This window comes from Diabrotica virgifera, chromosome 4 (genome assembly GCF_917563875.1).
Source record: "Diabrotica virgifera virgifera chromosome 4, PGI_DIABVI_V3a".
Taxonomy (NCBI): domain Eukaryota; kingdom Metazoa; phylum Arthropoda; class Insecta; order Coleoptera; family Chrysomelidae; genus Diabrotica; species Diabrotica virgifera.
The window spans coordinates 29,373,331-29,391,115 of NC_065446.1; the positions used below are offsets into that span (position 1 = coordinate 29,373,331).

At 33.3% G+C, this 17,785-nt stretch overlaps 2 protein-coding genes across 2 annotated transcripts in view; one reads left to right on the forward strand and one right to left on the reverse strand.

Moving 5' to 3' along the window:
• Positions 1–58: 58 nt before the first annotated feature.
• LOC114349360 (transmembrane protein 234 homolog) lies at positions 59–3,104 on the forward strand. Its single transcript, XM_028299709.2, has 4 exons — positions 59–292; positions 350–492; positions 1,384–1,543; positions 2,943–3,104. Exons 1-4 carry the CDS (start codon positions 277–279, stop codon positions 3,011–3,013), a joined length of 390 nt encoding a protein of 129 aa, XP_028155510.2. The 5' UTR covers positions 59–276; the 3' UTR covers positions 3,014–3,104.
• LOC114349361 (leucine-rich repeat protein SHOC-2-like) overlaps positions 3,055–17,785 on the reverse strand; it is a 160,562-nt gene continuing 145,831 nt past the window's right edge. The window contains exon 7 of the mRNA XM_028299710.2: positions 3,055–17,436. Coding sequence (XP_028155511.1) covers positions 16,850–17,436 — 587 coding nt within the window. The 3' untranslated portion in view covers positions 3,055–16,849. The remainder of the gene's footprint in view (positions 17,437–17,785) is intronic.

Below are 17,785 nucleotides of genomic sequence, written 5' to 3' on the forward strand. Positions count from 1 at the left end.
CAAATTTTCAAACACCTCACCTGACACAAGTGTCTCAAGTACGATTGCGCGAAGCTGTGCAATTTACGAGACGCGCTCGACCTGTAGACCGAAGTATTAAAAGTTGTCTAACTAGTAGTAGGTGTATGTTATTTGTTATTTTTATTATTATTAAATTATCGTCAAAAACATACAACCAAATAATAAATCAACAGGTTAAACAGTTTTTATAACTAAAATTTAAATGCACATATCAAAATATATAATGCAAACAACGTAAAATTCAGAATTTATGTGATGTTGTTACAAATAGGTAGGAGTTAGCACTTTATTCTACTTTTGAATGTATTAATTATAATTATCTTTTAAGCATGTTTAATAACAACAGGGTTGTTATGGGGCGCAACAAATCCAATTATCAAGAAAAAATCTCGAGGAATTACAAAAGTTACAGCTGATTCTAAAATACTTCAATTTCTCTTGGAAATCAAATTTCTTGCAACAAATTTGGAGGTAATAATATAAATAATCTTTCTTATCATGTTCGATTCCGTAGCCCGGGCTACATGTCCTATCCACTGCAGACGGTTTCGCTTGATTATAGTGGTAATATATTTTCCACCAAACTTATGTTTGTAGATATTCTGCAGTTATGCAGTTCAGAGTTTATCTAGGTCTCTATAATCCGTTTTCGCAGACCTCTCATAGTATACCTATGTTGTGTAGAACATTTCATTAAAAAATCAGTAGAGATAATTCGTCTTAGTGAGAACAGGGACTGTCAATGTTCTATACCTAAACAGTGTTATACAAATTTTTTTAGACATGCTTTTGTTAGCAAGTACTTTGATTGACCATAATAACACCTGCTTTCAATAGGGCTTTTCATTCACAATCATTTGTTTCAAACTTCTGTCATATGGCGTATAATCTGTGTATATTAATTTTAGGTTTGTTCTAGCAAACAGTCAAACTAGTCAGAAACCGTCAGCAAACAGTTGGCCAGTGCGAGAACATAATACAGTCATCAGTGCTATCCCCTATATTCGCGCTGGCCGACTATTCGCTGATGGTTTCAAACCGTTTGAACCTGATGCCAGAACAAACCTATTATACACAATTATACAACATATGACAGAAGCTCAAAACAAATGGCAATAGATGAAAAGCCCTATTATGATTCGTCTTCTTATTTCCCTGATGTGGTAATATTTGGTATAACCGATGGCCCTAGATATATGGACTCTTTAACCACTTCGGAGTTTTGGATATTGAGAATTAGATCTACATTAACATTTCCAGCTCTTGTGTTTGCGTTAGTCGGCATGAATTTGATTTTATTTTGATTTATATGAAATTGTCAGTAGTAGTAAGTAGTATTTTTAATATTCACATTGATTTCAGTATTTAGTTCCTATGCTGTTAAACCAATTGGGGTCCATGATATTTTACATAACTCTTAATATATCAGACCTAACATTGGCTGTACCAGTAGCAAACTCATTGACATTTGTTTTCACTGCAATTTCTGGGTGGATTGTAGAAGGAGAAATCCCAAAGAAAGGTAATAAATGTTTTATTAAATAATTATGATTAAGCACAAATATAATATTTATTTTAACTGCATTGCAATCAAAATTTTGTATAGTGACTCATAAACTTATACCAGGTGTCTTAACTGCCTATAACTTCTAAACGGCTTAAGATAGAAATATGCGGTTTTCGTTGAAATGTTTTATTTTAGTAAAAGTTTTGTCTGAATGAATTGAGTTTTTTTATATTGGTTTCAATTACGAAAAAAAATGCCAGATTTTTTAAAAAAACTTTGTTGACTTTTTTTTAATGGAACACCCAGCATTGTTTTTTAAAAATTGAAAGAACGGTCATTCACCTATCCAGCGATATAAAGTTTTTTAAAATCGGTTGTCAAATGACTGAGTAATTAATTTTTAAAATGAGAGGTGCAACGTGGATATCACATAACTAAATAACATAACTAAGCAAATTGATATTATGTTATGTGATTTCCACATTGCATCTCTCATTTTAAAAATTAATTGCTCAGTCATTTGACAACCATTTTTAAAAAGTTTATATCACTGGATAGGTAAATGACCATTCTTTCAATGTACATAAAATATAGGTACTGGGTGTTTCAATAAAAAAGCCAACAACGTTTTTTTCCAAAATCCGCCATTCTTTATTTAAAAGCGATATAAAAAATTCAATCCATTCAAACAAAACTTTTACTAAAATAAAACATTTCAGCAAAAACCTCATATTTTTATCTTGAGTTGTTTAGAAGATATAGGCAGTTAAAATGTGGGAAAATATAAGTGGACACCCGGTATTTGGGGTGCTCATAGCAACAGTGGCCTAACCCACAACCCACATTTTTACCAAAACGCTTTGATGGTGGCAGCCACTCTGCACCTGAAAATACTTAAATGTTGGTGAAGTGAAAATTTCTTGGTCTCATAGTGAAAACAACAATAATTTATGCTTTCAAAGAACTTCTATTGTTCAACATCATCATCATTAGCCCCTTTTAAGACCACTGCATGACATAGGCATCCCCTGTTTGTATGCAGAGTGCACGGTCTTGTTCAGTATGGGTCAAATTTTTCCTCATCTTTCACAGATCACTGTGTCATCGTGTGGGTGCTCTTCCTCTGCTTAGTTTATCTACTCTTGGTTTTTATATCCAGTTAACTTGCATTAATCTCCATCTTCTTTTTATCTGCTAGCTGTCTTCACATCTGTAACTCTGGTTCTGTTTGTTAGGTCTTTGTTTCTGATTGCATCTTTTATTATTACTCCTATTGTTAAATGCTCCATCCTTTTTTGTGCTTCATCACCACATCAAAGTGACAGAGCTCCTGGTAAATTCAAGGACTGCTTCTAGTTGTAGCATGTGTTAGTAGTCTTTTCATTTTATCTGATGGTGACTTCATTATTTTTAGGTACCTATGTAGGAGCCATTTTGGTAATAATAGGGACAGCTTTATGTTGCATAGAAAAATATCAGGAGTAAACACTGGTAACGGAATGAAGACTGTGAAAGAAATTATCAACTTTTAGATTTAAAACATTTTTAATATATGTAAATATTAATTAATATAAAATACGTGTATTATTTCCTATTAGAAGAAAATCCTATAGTCTAAAAAGCCCAACATATTTACAAAGATTTATCATTTATTAATTATTTAATTATTTAACACTAGATAACGGATCGAATAATTTAACAAAAATGTTACATAATTATGTAACTATAAATTTAAACTAAAAATAACTTCAGCATTTCTGGCTAAATTATAAATCTTCCTTTGGCCTCACAAACATATTAGTGAGCCTAGTAACTTACATACAATACTGATGAAGATTAGAGAGCCAGAAACACTGTGGTTTTATACAGGGTGTTTCATTGGGAAACGGAAATACTTTAATGGTGAATAGAGGTCACCGAGCCGGTTCTAGATATACTACATTTTTTGCCCTACCGACTTTTATAACCGAGTTACAGGGTGTTTTATCGATTTTGCCCATTTCTTTATTAAGCCATAACTTTAGAACCACCCTGAATATTTTTTTGATACTTGGTACACGTATGTCTCACTCAAAACCCAAACGACCGACATACTAACATAAGAAAAATCCAGGTCCGGATTAACAAAAAATTATAAAGTAATTGTGAGCTTAAAACAACACCCTGTATATTCAAATTTTGAAAATCTGTTTGCATATTTGAAAAGAGCACAAAAAAACTAAGTTTAATGGTTCGCTTCAATTTTTCGGCCAGACAATTTTATGACTTTAATTTTGATATTATATTGAATTTTTTAAGAACTCTGCCATTAAAAAGCAGGTATTACTAACTTTTAGTTATAAATTATTAAAGTTAATGAATAAATACTCATTTTAAAAATAATCAATACTTATTTACCACATTGGAACGGCCCAATTACTAATGACAAGAAAAATCCAGGTCCGGATTAACAAAAAAAATATAAAGTAATTGTGAGCTTAAACCAACACCCTGTATATTGAAATTATGAAAATTTGTCTGCGCATTTTAAAAGAGCATCAAAAACTGCGTTAAAAGGTGCATGTCAAATTTTTGCGCAGATAATTTAATTACGGCAATTTTGAAATCATATTGATTAATTCTGTCAAGGTCACAAGAAGCTGCCAGAAAAATGAAGAACAATTCCAATGTAATAAGAAAATCGATTCGAAATCGTTTAAAACGAGCAAGAAAATGCATCGAACAAAATGTCGAACATTTTGAGCAACTGTTATTTCTAGTTCAAATATTTTTAATTTATGTTAAATTGTTGAATTGTTTCTTTACTAAATCATTAAAATATCGCAATTCTAATTTTTAATGATGTGCATACAGCTACAAATACAGAGAATCCATGAAGCCAGGGTAGTAAATAAGTATTAAGTATTTTTAAAATAAGTATTGATTCATTAACACTAAATTATTAAAAGTTAATAATACATATCTGGTTTTTAATCTCAGAGTTCTTTAAAATTTCAATATAATTTTAAAATTGATGTATGTAATTAAATCAACGGCGAAAAAATTAAAATGAACGTTTAATCACAGTTTTTATGCTCTTTTAAAATGCGCTGACAAATTTTCAGAATTATAATATACAGGGTGTTGGTTCAAGCTCACAATTACTTAATATTTTTTTGTAAATCCGGACATGGATTTTTCTTGTCATTAGTAATTGGGTCGTTAAAATGTGGTAAATAAGTATTGAATATTTTTAAAATGAGTATTTATTCATTAACTTTAATAATTTATAACTAAAAGTTAATATTACCTGCTTTTTAATATCAGAGTTCTTAAAAAATTCAATATAATTTCAAAATTAAAGTCATAAAATTGTCTGGCCGAAAAATTGAAGCGAACCATTAAACTTACTTTTTTGTGCTCTTTTCAAATATGCAAACAGATTTTCAAAATTTGAATATACAGGGTGTTGTTTTAAGGTCACAATTACTTTATATTTTTTTGTTAATCAGGACCTGGATTTTTCTTATGGTTAGTATGTCGGTCGTTTGGGTTTTAAATGAGACATATGTGTACCACAAATCAAAAAAATATACAGGGTGGTTCTAAAGTTAGGGCTTAGGAAAGAAATGGGCAAAATCGATAAAACACCCTGTAACTTGGTTATAAGAGTCGGCAGTTCAAAAAATTTAGTATGTCTTGAACTGGCTGGTGACCTCTATTCACCGTTAAAGTATTTCCGTTTGCCAATGAAACACCCTGTATATTTTCTATCAGAATAGAGTTTTCTACATAGAAAAAATATGTGTCAAGTATACGGCTCTCAAGCAATAACCAGGTTTTTGTATAGATTTTTAACTATCCAATCAGTTTCAATAAACTTTTTGTTAGTCTAAGATACGATATAAGGTCGATTTGCACCTATCTGTTCAATGGATAAAAATTATTGGATATGTAATTTAGCAAGTTAACAATTACAAAAAACAAGGGTTGCCCGATCTAATCTTGTTCTAACTATAATTAATTAATGATTAAAAAATAAAATGTTTTTTATGAATTTAAAAAAACAATTTTGATCCAAACAGATATTATTTCAGATTTTTTAGGTCATTCTAAACAAAAAAGGCCTTTTGTAATTTTTCTCTAAAGTTGATCGTTTTCTAGTTATAAACAATTGAAAACTGAAAAAAGAACGAAAGACAACGATTTTTAAGGCTCAAAAACATATGTATAAAATATCATTTTTGCAATTACGAAGTACCTAAATTCAAGTTCAATCCTTATTCTATCAGTTCTTGATAAGTATTTTGTACTTATTTCATTCTGAAACATTGTTTTTTAGTTGTTAATGCCCGTCTCCCCATAAGAACCCTTCCTCATTGACAATTAAAAAAATATGTTTTAGAATAAAACATGGCTAAACTTCTTATCGAGACCTGATAGAAAAATGTTTGAACTTGAATTTATGTACTTGATGATTACAAAAATGATATTTTTACTTGTGTTTTTGAGCCTTGAAAATTGTCATCTTTCGTTCTTTTTTCAGTTTTAAATTGTTTATAACTCGAAAACGATCAACTTTAGAGAAAAATGTATAACTTACAATAGTACAGAAGTATCTGAAACCGCACAGGTCACTCGGGTAGCAAATCAAGGAGAGGGGACTTAAACGCAATTTAAAATGCTATATGCACGAAATCAGTGGTGTTGAGACATTGCTAGATAAAATCGTTGATAAAAATTGTTTAAATTTATGCAAGAGGGAACAGAAAGAAATTTTACTGTGAAACAAGTAACAAATAAAAAACCGAAAACCCTTTGAAACCCGATTGATCTGACAACGTCGTGCAACCAAAATTTTGGATCGGTCTGACCTTAGCGGTTTCAGATAGTTCTGTGGACTTGTACCATACTAAATATACTATGCGATTGCGCAGACAAGGGCATTTAGCACAAAATAATTCGGTTTTTAAATACAGCACCTAGAGACTTGCAACTTTTTGCATAATGTCAGGAAAAAGTCTACTATAGAAAAATGGGTGGAAATGTAGAGTTGCATTTTAAAGTGCGTAAACACATCAAAATAAGTGTATTAAGGGCCAGATTTTGTTACTCGGAGGTTTTTGGGAACAAGAATACACCAACAGAACCGACCTCGGTGCACCTGGTGTCCAAGCCAAAACCCTCCAAACTCCAGAAGATATAGCATACCCAGGCCCGCCGTGAGGGGGTACAGCCGGTACATTTTGTAGGGGCCCGGCGTCGACCAAACCAAAGACGTAATTTTTCCCGTTTTTTGCTCTTCACTTTATGTGCATAATGCGTTTAATTAAGAGCACACAGTAGCGATCAACAGGTAGCAACAAACCCGGTCCAAGATTGCGAAAGTTCTGCGAACTTTCAAAAGTGAGGCAACAGTGAGTCGGTAATTCGACACTGACAGTGACGTTATACTATCAAAAACTAGTACATTGTTTACCGGGTAGGAAAAGCTTAACATTCCTGGACGACTGTGAAGATTGCTAAGTCGAGGCGCAAGCCGAGACTTAGCAACACAGAGTCCAGGAATGTGGCTTTTCCTACGAGGTAAACATACTATTTTTCCGCAAATCGTTTAAAATTCGACAGATATTGATTGATTTAAAAAAAACGCGATAATTTTATTCCCAAATAAATGGTGCTTTGAAATTCCTAATAAAATTACTTGGGTTACTATGGAAACGTATTGAGGTTGAATTGTCAAACTTGACGCTTATAAATTTAATTGCTGGTGTTCTCGAAAGTAAAATGATAAGTGATGATGAAATTTCCATTCCTGGGACTCCTCCAGAGCTGGTTGAGGCAGTGAATACTGCTTCATTAGAATTATTGCCAAAGAAATCAAGAGAAAAGTACGAAAATGCATACAGACGTTTTATGGATTATTAATAATTTTCTATCATTTATGTAGAACACTAACAACTGTACGGAAATATCATTTCCTTACAGTAAGGAAATGACATTTCCTTACAGTAAGGAAGTCCTGCCTTTTTCTTCAAGAAATTTTGACAGGAATGTCAAAATTTCCTGGCGATTTGCGGAAAAATAATTTTTATACACATAGGCGCAAAATGTTGCCAAGTCAGTGACGTTCGATTTCTTGTTATAAAAAAAGCGATTTTTAGTAGTTCCAATGTGACACAAAATCTAGGCACGGGATAAAAAAGTTTATTTGAAGAAAGTGTATTTTTTGTCTTTCTTAATGGCGGTACAGGCTCCTTTTTTCAATATTTTATTTAGTTACAGAGTAATTTCCACATACTAACATATTTCTGAAATTGGGCTCTGTACCGCCATTCTTTATTATATTACGAATATGTGTGCCAAATATCTCGACAAAATATTCAAAATTAGAGCCGCAATCTTGGAACGCGTTTGTTGCTACCTGTTGATCGCTACTGTTTGCTCTTACCACTCAGCTATATTTTATTGTTTTATTGTAAAAACAGCGCAAGAAACTTGCCAAATTTTTGGATGATTTGCCTGGGCCTAGTATAGTGACGTCGACTGATAATTTTGAGTCCGACGAAATATTTTGCTGTGAAATATTTAATATTGTCATATATTTTTTTAAGCAATTATTAACCCGCTGAAGAGAAAATATCCTTTAGTTGTCTTTCTCGCATTAAAAATGCTACGAGATGTACAATGAAATAGGATCGGTTAACTGGCCTAGCAACTTTGTACATTGATAATAATTTGGCAAAATCATGCGATTTTTCGAAAATTATAAACATCTTTGCCAATCAGAAAACTCGAAGAGTACCTGTAGGTATTATAAAAATTGTCGCTGTAAATATAATCAAAATTTAATAAAACTTATAATTGAAATATTTCTTATTATTTATTATTGATAATTTTATTTCTTATAAAAGTTAAACAATTTTTTCGCTTATCACTTTTTGTGGGGGCCCGCTCTTCACTTGTTACCGGGACCCGCTCATTCCTCTCGGCGGCCTGAGCATACCTTAGCAGTGACCGTGGACACAGGTGCTCCGGTGGTCAGTTCTGAAAACGTGTACAGCAACCCCAAAAACCCCTCGTGTAATCGGTTTGCATCAATTTAGTGATGAGAGTTCTGGAACTCCAGAAGATGACGTGACCATAGACACCACATGCTCCGTGTGTCGGTTCTGATGGCGTATTCGTTTTCAGCAACAGCAACCCCAAAAACCACCGAGTAATCTATTCGCATTAATTTAATGCCGAAAAATCCGTTTTTTTGAAGTTTTAAGATATGTTCGACCAACTTTTTTTCACCAATTTCGCTTAAAGTGGAGGAGGGTCCAAGAGGGTCTTTCTTTGTATTGTCACTCAATTTTCTTCTTCGTAGAGTGGTTGTCGGAACTCCAGAAGACGACGTACCTTAGACTTAGCAGTGACATCACAAGCAACCAAACGACGCTTTTATAACGTAGATAACACGTCATAAAAATGACCAATTGACGTGTTTCTATGACGTAGTACTGAGTTGAAAATCACGTGTATTTGTCTCATCGATTTGACGTCATAATGGTGACGATTTTAAAACGTAATCGTATCTACGTTTTTTTCACGTCGAGATCGTGACGATTTTCCAACGTCAAAAAGATGACGACCTTTATACGTCGATAAAATCACGTCTTTAATACTTTCAAAAAGTGACCTCTTTCAGATGTTTCAAAATAGTATAAAAAATAGGTAACAAGAAACCTATAGGCCTACTTCCCATGTGTCGAAGATATACTACCATTTGTTTAAGATCGCTTGTGCGCTAGAAGCAACATTGATTCTGCATGATTGTACCAGCCCTCACATTATAGAACTTTCACTAGTTATATATACCTATTTACTGTGTCAAAACTGAAACAACATATATATGAAACTAATAAATAATTTATTAACAAATTATCCAGCATACTTAATATCTTAATTTAACGCTGTCGTAATATCTACGCTTAATTAAAAACAAATAAACATAACCTCAAATAGTTGTCAAGAAGAATTACTGCATTAAACTAACTCACTGAGCAAAAACGCATAAACATCTCTTAATTAACACGTTTCTTCAACTAAATATCTAAATGAAAAGTCTTATTTTATCACACAAGACACAAACCGCATAAACAATAAATGAGAAATTTCTTATGAGTTATGAACATTTAGCGAAATTGTTGGAACATAACTAAACGAAATTGTTTTGAGTCAATACAAACAAGCAAGCTCCTCCCAATTTTGTGACGTCAGACTTACGCTGTCTGAAATTAAAACGTTTTTTAAACGTAATTTTAACGTCATTAATCTTACGTATTTAAAATCACCTACAAAAGACGTCTATATGACGTAATGTTCAAACACGTGTTATATTCAACCAAAAACTGACGTTTCCTCAACGTTATATGACGTCACTTGGTTGCCTGGGATTGGGGACCCGGTGCTCCGGGAGGTCGGCTTTGATGGCATATTCGTGTTCAGCGATTCCAAAAACCTCTCAGGTAATTTGCATCAATTTAGTGCCGATACCCTCGAACCTCAAGATGACGTTCCTTAGCAGTGACCTTGGATACCAGGTGCTCCGGAGGTCGGTTCTGATGACGTAGTCGTGTTCAGTGACCCCAAAAACTCCCGAGTAACAAAATCTGGCCCTTAATATACATATGCTTATTTTGACCTCTTTATGCACTTTCGGATGCATTTTATGCACTTTATAATGCAATTATACATTTCCACCCATTTTTCTATTGTGTCGCTGATTTGCAAAAAGGTGCCAAGTGACATTTTATTCAAAAGAGGGGTTATGTGCAAAAATGATATGTACGAAGGTTCTACCTATTCTGAAAAAAGGGGTCAAGTGTATTACTTATCGGTGTTGAGATAGTCAGATAGTCTCATAATTTTTTGGTGCCAATAAGTAACATTTTTTTTAAACTGGTTGTATAAAAAGGAGCTTAGAAGATCCACTTAGTAAAGATATAAAAAATGGTACTTGGCACCTTTTTGCAAATCAGCGAGGATTGCAAACTTTTCCTGACATCATCCTGAACACAATGCAAAAAGTTGCAAATCTCTAGGTGCTGTATCTAAAAATCGATTTATTCCGGTGTTTTTAGTGCTAAGTGTCCTGGTTTAGCACGAAATTTAAATCGTCAAATAAATCAGAATGAAGTTTTTTGAGTAAGAGATGTCTTTGGTATTATGAATGTTAACGTTAGTAGGTATAGATAGGTACGCTTATCGGCCTGTAGGCCATTCGTTTTTTAAACAAAAATTAAAATATATTCGACCTGTTATCGTTTATCGATTATTCAAGTCTTAAAAAACTTATCGTGATTTGTAAAATATGGCACTAGTCAAAATAATAAATTCACCTAATATATCACATTACTCTTGTTATGATTTGTGGTCGGGATAAATACATTTTTAAATCCAACAAAGAATTGCTCACTGTGCCAATTTGAACCTTGAACAAGTGAAGTTTTTGTAAATAAGTCTATATACATTATACAGGTACTTTTAGAAAACAAAAGTGCGTACGCTCTAACGTTAAGGCGATTTCAGGCACTTTCTATTAGTTATACTTTCTAATATTCTACGGTTCAAAAAAACTACGCATTAAAGGCACTTTGTTTCTCATTGCGTGTAACGGGTACCTATATACCACTTGAGCGCCACGGTCAAATGAAAGTATCTCGAGAAGTTCGATCTACTTAGATAAATCTTTTCTTCATTTCGTCATTAATAAGTTAAAACTTAAGTCTATTTATTTGAAACTAGGACAAGAAATCTTCACAAATTATCCCTGCACAAAAAATCCCCAGACAAAATATCTCCACAAATAATCTCCGGACAAAAAAAAAACCCACAAAAAATTCCGGACAAATAATCCCCATAAAGTTTTTTGGACAAAATAACCCCTAGAAATATTTGCTGCTGAATAGTTCTCTAAATAGGAGTTAGAAATTATGAAGAGCAGGCGCGGATCCAAGGGGGAGGGGGGCAATTAAGTCAATTATTGCCCCCTCCTTGAGACCTCGCCTTGGTGTCTACTGACACTGTTTTTAAGAAAGAGATTACGATTGAACATAAATAATGAATGTCCTGTTGATAACTGAATAACTGAAACATAAATATGGCAGAATTCCTTAGAAATGAAAATTATTAAAAGTCTTTGGAACATAATATCTAACTGAAAAAGTCCCACAATAAATCTGTTTATTGCCGTCTATTCAATTCAATGCCAGAGAAAAGATAAAAATAATAATTGTCGGTGATATGTTATGGTAATTTGATCATTTAATAAAACCCCCCGAATAAGAGCCGCTTTTAGAAGGATGTCCAAAGTATTATGTAACAGAGACCTACACTTGGCAGTAAGGATCCGACTACTTCGCTGCCACGTGTTCTCGGTCTTACTGTATGGTGTCGAGTCTTGAACTGTGAATAAAATCGATCTAAATCGCCTTGAGGCTCTCGAAATGTGGTGCTATAGAAGAATTTTAAGAGTTTATTGGATGGAGAAGATTCGAAACTCCACAATACTAGAATGTCTCAGCAAGACTACTGCGATTATAAGAAGCATCAAATCAAGAAGAGATAGCTGGATTATTTCTGACATTTATTGAGAGGTCCCAAATATAGGTTGCTACAAAATATTATTCAAGTGAAAATAGCAGGCAAACGCAGTCCAGGACGAAGAAGAACTTTATGGATGATTTAGAGTAGCAATAAATAAAATTAAGATACCTGTGATGGTAACTAACGTTCTGAAAGGACATGGTACATGAAGAATAAGAAAATAACAGCTCATCCCGAAAAAAAAAATCCTGCGTACGCCAGTCACATAAAATTTTTATTTCATTGCCTCCACCTTGCAAGGTTGCTGGATCCGCCGTTGATGAAGAGTATAAAAACTAGAAAACTGGAATATTTGGGTCACATTACCAGAGGAGAAAAATACGAGTTGCTGAGAATTATTATGCAATGAAGGATCCAAGGAAGAAGAGGCATAGAAAGAAGACGCATCTCCTGGCTGAGGAACCTTAGAGAATGGTTTAACTGTAGTTCATTACAACTGTTCAGAGCAGCAGCAAACAAAGTGACCATAGCCATTATGATATCCAACCTCCGACAGGAGAGGGAATTTTAAGAAGAAGAAGTTCTCTAAAAGTTTTCCCATGAATGCAATCGAAGCAAATGGTTTTCAACCTCGGCACATGAGAGTTGTAGCAATCGCCATAATATCGCTTTTTGGCATAAAAATAATGATTAGCACTTAAAATTATGCATGAATTATAATTTCAATTACCAAATTTTGAGTTCCAATTGTTTTTTCAAAAATCGTGGAAGATATGGAGAATGAGTGAAGGCTGTGGGAATCATGTTGTAATTATTCGCTTAAATCTTTTGCTCACTCTGCTTTGAATAACTCTGTTCAAAACATTGAGTATTCGTGATGATAACTGCTGGTCCTGAAAACGATAATCTTGATTGTAATGCAAAAAAATCTGTTCCTTTTTATTTAGTCATCAGTTTCGATTCAATGCAGGCAACATTTCAAATGCTAATCATTATTTTCGTGCCGAAAAGCGGTTTCATGGCGATTGCTATAGGTAACTCTCATGCACCAAGGCTGAAAAACATTTGCGTCGATTGCATTCACGGGAAAACTTTTAGATAACTATTCGGCAGCACATATTTCTTGAGGATTTTTTGTCCGGAATTTTTTGTGGGGATATTTTATCATAAAAAATGTGTGGGGATTTTTTGTCCGGGGACTATTTGTGCGAACCCCATTTATTTGGCTGTAGAAAAAAGTACCCTGAATCAAGTAGGTACCCACATAATAATCAATTCAATAAAAACTACGCGACAAATCGGCTCCACGCTTGCATATTGGGATCTCTAAAAGGAACTGCATATGAAGCCTCAGCACAAGAAGAGCGAATTTACCGACGAACAAATAAAGGCATATTATGGAGTGAAGAGCTCTAATAACAGAAACAGATAAAGCAACGAGAGTATGACAAATGATCTATCGGTTCTAGATTCAATCAACGTCTCTCTAGTACTGTTTACTCTAAAATTTTCAAGTTTTTGGTAATATCCATCGAATCGATCACAAAATGGAGCGGTTGGTAGTTCAAAGGGCCTTACGGCCAGGCTTGCGAGTGATTTATCTCGAGAGACAATGTAGCGGGCGACAAGCGAGAAGCTGTCCACAGATAAGCTGTTCAAATATCATATTTCGTCATGCCCCTCACACGAACACGTCGAATTGCTAATCTTTTAGGAGATGGTCCATTCATAGAGTGTTTGTTAAAAGTCAAAGTGTGTACATCTGTACATCCCATTAATAGATATAGAAAAGCATACCTACACCACAAACAATTCCATAATTTGTCTTCTGTCCATAATTTGTCTGCCACACTTTTGATTTTGAAATGTTTGTGTTAGTGCGGCAGATTCGTGCAATATATTATAAGAATTGCACATTTAATGATACAAGCGTATAATTTGGTCCACATATACTGCACAAATAAAGGTTCAAATTTAGATATGAGGCCATCTCAGATTTTGCCTTTTACAAAAATGGCGGTCATTCAAAATGGGCGACTATACATATATGACTAATAGCACGATATCTTTTGAATGAAAAGTCCGATTTCAACCAAATTTGGTACGTAGGTTCGTTTTGTGATTTACAAGATCGATGCCATAAACCGGAAGAATCGTTTTACCAGAAGTTTTGTTTTTTCTGGTTATTTATGTAAAACTATTTTATATTATGTAAATAATTTATTTTCAATTTTTTCACCCTGTATATATTAATTTTTCAAAATGGTAATACCACTATTGAAAAGAGCGTAAGAATATGTTTTAGGAAATATTTTGAACTTTGTAGTTATGTTAATTATAATTACCATTTAATAAATGCATACCGTATCTTCACATGTACCTATATGTGGCAGATTCGTGCAAATATTATAAGAATTATTGTACGTTTAATGGTAGAGTCATATAATTTGGACAACTTATACTACACATACAAAAGTTCAAATTTAGATATGAAGCCATCTCAGATTTTGTCTTTTACAAAAATGGCGAGCATTCAAAATGTGGCTATACATATGTGACTAATAGCACGATAACTTTTGAACGAAAAGTCCGATTTTAGCCAAATTTGGTATCAAGTTTCTTTTTTTGATGAATAAGATCGAGGTCTTGAACCGGAAGAATCGGTTTACCAGAAGTTGTGTTTTTATTTTTTTTTATGTAAAAATATGTTGTTGTTTTTTTCAATTCTTTCACCCTGTATATATTAATTTTTCAAAAAGGTAATACCGCCATTGAAAATAGTGTAAAAATATTTTTTAGGAAAGATTTTGAACTTTTTAGTTATGTTAATTACCATTTAATAAATGCATAACGTATCTTCACATGTACCTATGTGCGGTAGATTCATTTTGAATGCCTGCCATTTTTGTAAAAGATGAAATCTGAGATGGCCTCATATCTAAATTTGAATCTTTGTATGTGTAGTGTGTGTGTGGTCCAAATTATATGCTTTTACCATTAAATGTACAATAATTCTTATATTATTTGCACGAATGCGCCGCACATAGATTCATAGGTACATGTTAAGATACGTTAAGCATTTATTAATTAGTAATTAATATAACTAAAGAGTTCAAAATATTTCCTAGAAAATATTTTTACGCTCTTTTCAACGTCGGTATTAACTTTTTGAAAAATTAATATATACAGGGTGAAAGAATTGGTAAAAAAACAACATGTTTTTACATAAAAATCAGGAAAAACACAACTTCTGGTAAATCGATTCTTCCGGTTCAAGACCTTGGTCTAACACATCAAAATAAGAATCTATATAACAAATTTGGTTGAAATCGGACTTTTCGTTCAAAAGTTATCGTGCTATAAGTCACATATGTATAGTCGCCATTTTGCATGCCCGCCATTTTTGTAAAAGGTAAAATCTGAGATGGCCTTATATCTAAATTTGAACCTTGATGTGTGTAGTATATGTGGTCCAAATTATATGCTTCTACCATTAAATACACAATAATTCTTATAATGTTTGCACGAATTTGCCACACATAGGTACTTGTGATGATACGTTATGCATTTATTAAATGATAATTAACATAACTAAAAAGTTCAAAATATTTTCTACAAAATATTTTTACGCTCTTTTCAATTGCGGTATTACCTTTTTGAAAAATTAATATATACAGAGGGAAAAAATTGAAAAAAAAGACATATTTTTACATAAACAACCAGTAAAAACACAACTTCTGGTAAACCGATTCTTCCGGTTCACCATATCCCTCTTGTAAATCAAAAAGAAAACCTATATACCAAATTTGGTTGAAATCGGACTTTTCGTTCAAAAGTTATGGTACTATTAAACACATAAGTATAGCCGCCATTTTGAACGCCCGCCATTTTTGTAAAAGACAAAATCTGAGATGGCCTCATATCTAAATTTGAACCTTTATATGTGTAGTATATGTGGTGCAAATTATATGCTTGTATCATTAAATGTGCAATTGTTTCACATATCGGTCGCACTATGTGTACCCTGCCATAAAATGGGTCTACTTTCATTTCGGAAATTAAAATTTCTTTGAAACAAGACACTGTGTTGGCTGTACCTTCAGAGTTAACGCTAAAGCGACAGAGCTACACAGCCATGGGCAGACATTACGACAAAGCTTCTCAACACACAGTATACTGAGGCAATATATGTAGGAGATGGACACGAATAGCTGGGAAATATGATTAGTCAAACTATACGAGCTCCTGAAGCTGAATGATGAACCTCAACATATTATCTGCTATTAATTACTGTGATGATGATTCACAGTGGTTTTTAATAATTTGGTTTGGATAGGATCATTAATTTGTTCTCAAATGTCATGGAACCGAATAAGGTACCTAAATAAAAACACCCATTTATAGTACCTACCAATCAGATTTTTGTTTTCCGTTATGTCACAAATAGTAAAGATCATTAATTTGTTCTCAAATGTCATGGAACCGAATAAGGTACCTAAATAAAAACACCCATTTATAGTACCTACCAATCAGATTTTTGTTTTCCGTTATGTCACAAATAGTAAAGATGGAAAGAAACTTTAAGAAAATGTGTTAATTGTTTAACCGAAATCATTTCTTCCGTGGCGCAGAAGTGCTAGATGACCCGAGAAGCTTGTTTTTTCGCAATTTACTAAAAATTCCTAAGAAGTAGCATTAAATGACTAGTAATAAGTTAATATTAATAATATTCATTTTTCAAATTTCTATTTACGGCTTCTGCAGCTCCGAAAGCTTATCGTTTTTGTTAAATTTCTGGTGCATCAACATTTGATTTTGTGACGTTAACTCATCGATTCTCGTTCGAAGTTCTTCGATTTCTGAAGCTAATTTGTTGATTTGCTGACCTTGTTTTACAGGATCGAAAGCTTGATCCGACTGTAATGTTTCGCTTTTATTTGCAGCTGTATTCACTGTATCGTTTAATACCCTGAATGGATTGTGAATTTGATCATTACTTGCTGAGGTTTGTACATTTAGCACAACATCCTTCTTTAGAGGTTCGTTAGATATCGGTTCATTCTGAATATTATAATGTAGCTTAGCATTTAATGTGGCGTCGGATTGCACAGTTGGTATGGTGTTTTTCTGATTGGCTTGTTCATTTTGATACTCAGGTCTGGGGTAGTGCAAACCTATTGTTGATTCCGGAATGTAGCCTAGGAAAGCATTGGGTTTAGAGGTTGTAGGTTGTTCACTCAATGGTGGACAATGTGATATTCCGATAATTTTTGTATGATTCGTTTCCATGATGGATACGATATCTGGTAGGGCAGCATCGCAAAGAATTGGATTATCTGAAATCAAAGAAATGTATTTAGAATTACAATTTTAAATAAGTTAAAACACTAAAATAATCATAAATTAAATATATTAGAAACAGGATTTAAAGTAAGTAAAGAGGATTTAAAGTAGGTAATTATAATTTGCTTAACACATTGCCATATGAGAACAACATATTGTCGCACTTTTTTCGTACATGAAGCCATTATGTATTCTCCATTTAGGGCAAAAAGGTGTAACGGTTTATGCAGGGCCGCGTTTAGGTCAATTGACGCCCTAGGCAATTCTCTAGTAGCCGCCCTTCAAGCAGTACCGTTTTTGCAAAAAAAAATTGCAAGCAGATTTTTTGATTTAAATAAGAAT